Raw genomic sequence first — 3,442 nt, forward strand, 5'->3', positions numbered from 1 at the left:
GGGGCGGACGTTAAGCTTGATCTGTAACGTTTAGCAGACGGCGAGAGTTTGGAAGGCCCATTGCTGTTGTCCACGCCCCAGCTGTTGTGTTCACAAAGGTTAGTTTCTTTAAGCAGACGACAGTTTTGAAAGAAACAACTTGTGACCCTATTTCATCGAGAGATTTGAAAGACACACAAACCTGTTTTCGTCTCTCGGTGGACAGTTTCGGAGGACCCACATAATGCTGTGTTTTGTATTGTTACGTTTGGTTGTAATAGTCGCCACTGTCCTGACCGGTGAATCTGTCGGCACCAGTATCCCCGTGGAGGACGTGCTACAGTGCTCCCAAGGTGAAGTGGAATGCTGTGCTAACATGAGAAAGGACAGATTGCCCAACCTCATGGTGAAGTACGACTGCAGTCAGCCTGACAACGCCACCCTTGTTTTACCACCAGGAACCAACAAAACATCACCTTTTCGACTGTTCTTTTCAATCCCTTGCCTCACACGTCTCCCTAGAGATCTATGTGATTATCCCAATATTGCAAGTATACGTGTGGTAAACGGTTATATCGAAACTATTCCCAGCCTTAGCTGCCTGAAGAATTTGATAGCTTTGGAACTTTCCAACAACACATTTACAACTGTTGAGACTGGCGTGTTCCTTGGTTTGACAAGGTTGAGATATGTCAACCTTGCTCACAATAAAATACATACTATTGAGCCAGGAGTGTTCACTGAAGATTTACGTGGCCTGATGAGAGTGCACCTTGACTATAACGAGCTGACAGCGTCTGAGGCCTGGCCCATGAGGATCACTCACGAATTCTGTTATTTCGACCTCTCTTTCAATAAGATAAGCCATTTCTCCAATAAAGAAAACTGGTTCGTAGACGTATCCAAGCATTATGGACCCGGTATGGTATACTTCTCTCATAACGTGTACACGACATGGGTGTCAGAGGAACTGAAGATATATGGAGTTCATGACTTGAAAATCATTGGTATATATATGGCTTGGGGATTTGACTTCAGATATAATAAGTGGATCTGTGATTGCAATTTTCATGAATTTCTCCACCTGGCGTCGAATTTACCTGAGGTAATATGGAGGGATACTTTAATGTACTCTGTGACAGCCCAGATCATCTCAAAGGAAAGGCAGTATTAGATTTGCCATTGGATGCATTTGTGTGTAACGTAACAGACAAATGTCCTCGAGATTGTTTATGTCAAGATCAGCCCGAGAAAAAGCAAATGTTGGTTGACTGTCGTGGTAGAAACTTTACACATTTGCCGTCTACACTTCCCGACGGAAATTTAAAACTGCTTTTTGATGATAACTCCATAACCTCATTGAAAGCAGTAGGTTACTTGCAGAGAACAAAATACCTTCACTTGTCCAGAAATAATATTAAAATGATAACACCTACAGCGATTGACATGTTGCAAAATGGCGTTGAATTTCTGGGATTATCCGACAATCTCCTGGAGTCTTTACCGAAAAAGATCCAGAACATTCCTTATTCTAAACTGGAAATCAAAAGAAACCCATTTGTGTGTAGCTGTTCCTCCACGTGGATGTCACCGTGGCTCAGAAACCAGCCTGGGAACTACAACGTCACCGACATCACATGCTCCACCCCAGCCGACCACACGGTACAACTTGTGCGAGCAAACAAGAAGTTACTTAACTGTCAGGTTGGCAGTCCTTTTCCTAAGATATTCAGCGCTCTGTTGGGGACATTTGCTGTCATCTTTATGCTTTTGTTGATTCTTGCTGTACTGTTTCGCTACGAGCTGATGCACCTTCTCCATACAGGTGCGAAGAAGCTAAAGCGAACCAGCGATGACGTTTCAGAGTACGATTTGTTTGTGTCGGTGGACGGAGAGTGTGAATATGACAGAGTCTGGTCTAAGAAATTACTTAACGAATTGGAACAGAATTACAACCTCAGACTGTATTTTCCACTCCGTGACATGGACCCTGGGACCGTGATCACTGATGAAGTCATCAAGACGCTCAAGAGAAGCTGCGCGGCCGTCATTGTCCTGTCCCGTAGCTACGTGGAAAATCCCTCTAAGATGTTCGAGTTCACGGAGACCTATAACATCATGGTCCGACAGCGGCTTGGTCGCCTGATTGTCGCAAGACTCGACAACGTCACCACTGCAAGTAATGGCTACCTGAACGCGTTTCTAAGGCTAAAGAAGTTTATTGATGCTGACAAGTATGACTTGTTCGAAAAGATCGCGGACCAGGTTCAGGAGGAGAAATCTTTGCATCTAAACAATCGTTCTCTATCTGTCAGCGAAGTTGAAATCATCACGGCCTAAAGGTACTGCCTTTATTGTGACAAGATTTTGGCAAGATCAATACTGCTCTGTGATTCCTGCTGTTGCATGTAAAGGCTCGGTTCTTCACCAACTACATCAATGTATTGTATGAACCAAATGTTAGTGCTAAAAGGTGTTCGTGATGAAGCTTGTGTATTATTGACTTCACGCTTAAGTGCTTAAAGGTAATCGTGATGAAGCTACAATATTGATCACTTCCGACTTCAATACCTACAGGCCATCGTGATGAAGCTTCTTTATTATTGACTTCACGCTTCAGTGCTTAAAGGTAATCGTGATGAAGCTACAATATTGATCACTTCCGACTTCAATACCTACAGGCCATCGTGATGAAGCTTGTTTATTATTGACTTCACGCTTCAGTGCTTAAAGGTAATCGTGATGAAGCTACACTATTGATCACTTCCGACTTCAATACCTACAGGCCATCGTGATGAAGCGTGTTTATTATTGACTTCACGCTTCAGTGCTTAAAGGTAATCGTGATGAAGCTACAATATTGATCACTTCCGACTTCAATGCCTACAGGCCATCGTGATGAAGCTTGTTTATTATTGACTTCAGGCTTCAGTGCTTAAAGGTAATCGTGATGAAGCTACAATATTGATCACTTCCGACTTCAATACCTACAGGCCATCGTGATGAAGCTTACACATTGATGGATTTAGTCACTGTATGAATCGTTGTACATATCAATGTAAGGTCACTGTCTGACGGTAAGACGAAGTTTACTGTATCGTGTCAGGCTATGAATATTGTTCCCATTTCTTGCCATTTTGCCATCTTAACTTTGTACTCAGTATTCTGTATGTTGTGTTTTACCAAATATAGCTTTCACAGTGTTGCAATATAAATGGCATTGACCTAAAGGCGTTGACGTTCAAACATAGAGTAGTGGGAGAAACGTTTGGGGTCAATTTGAATCATAATTTGTATATATACATATGAATGTATGTGTGACTATGTACATGTATACAAATATAACGATTAATGTTACGATTGTCCATAAGTTTAAGATCTCACTCTGTAATGCTTGGATCAATTTCATAAAATACACATTGTATATTTTTTTTATTGTTTACTGTATTTTGTATGTTCTTTG

General features: G+C 41.9%; 1 protein-coding gene across 1 annotated transcript; it reads left to right on the forward strand.

Annotated features, from left to right (window-relative positions):
• The first annotated feature begins 949 nt into the window (after positions 1-949).
• Positions 950-2,486, forward strand: LOC124264602 (protein toll-like). Its single transcript, XM_046699349.1, has one exon. The coding sequence runs from the start codon at positions 1,090-1,092 to the stop codon at positions 2,317-2,319; it is 1,230 nt and encodes a 409-aa protein (XP_046555305.1). The 5' UTR covers positions 950-1,089; the 3' UTR covers positions 2,320-2,486.
• The last annotated feature ends 956 nt before the right edge of the window (positions 2,487-3,442 follow it).

The sequence above is a fragment of the Haliotis rubra genome, unplaced genomic scaffold, assembly GCF_003918875.1.
Source record: "Haliotis rubra isolate DU_JTF1 unplaced genomic scaffold, ASM391887v1 Scf931, whole genome shotgun sequence".
In the NCBI taxonomy this organism is placed as follows: Eukaryota; Metazoa; Mollusca; class Gastropoda; order Lepetellida; family Haliotidae; genus Haliotis; species Haliotis rubra.

Bases quoted from the DNA above. Each gene is read 5' to 3' on its own strand.
- LOC124264602 (XM_046699349.1), top strand. From the start codon at position 1,090: ATGGAGGGATACTTTAATGTACTCTGTGACAGCCCAGATCATCTCAAA.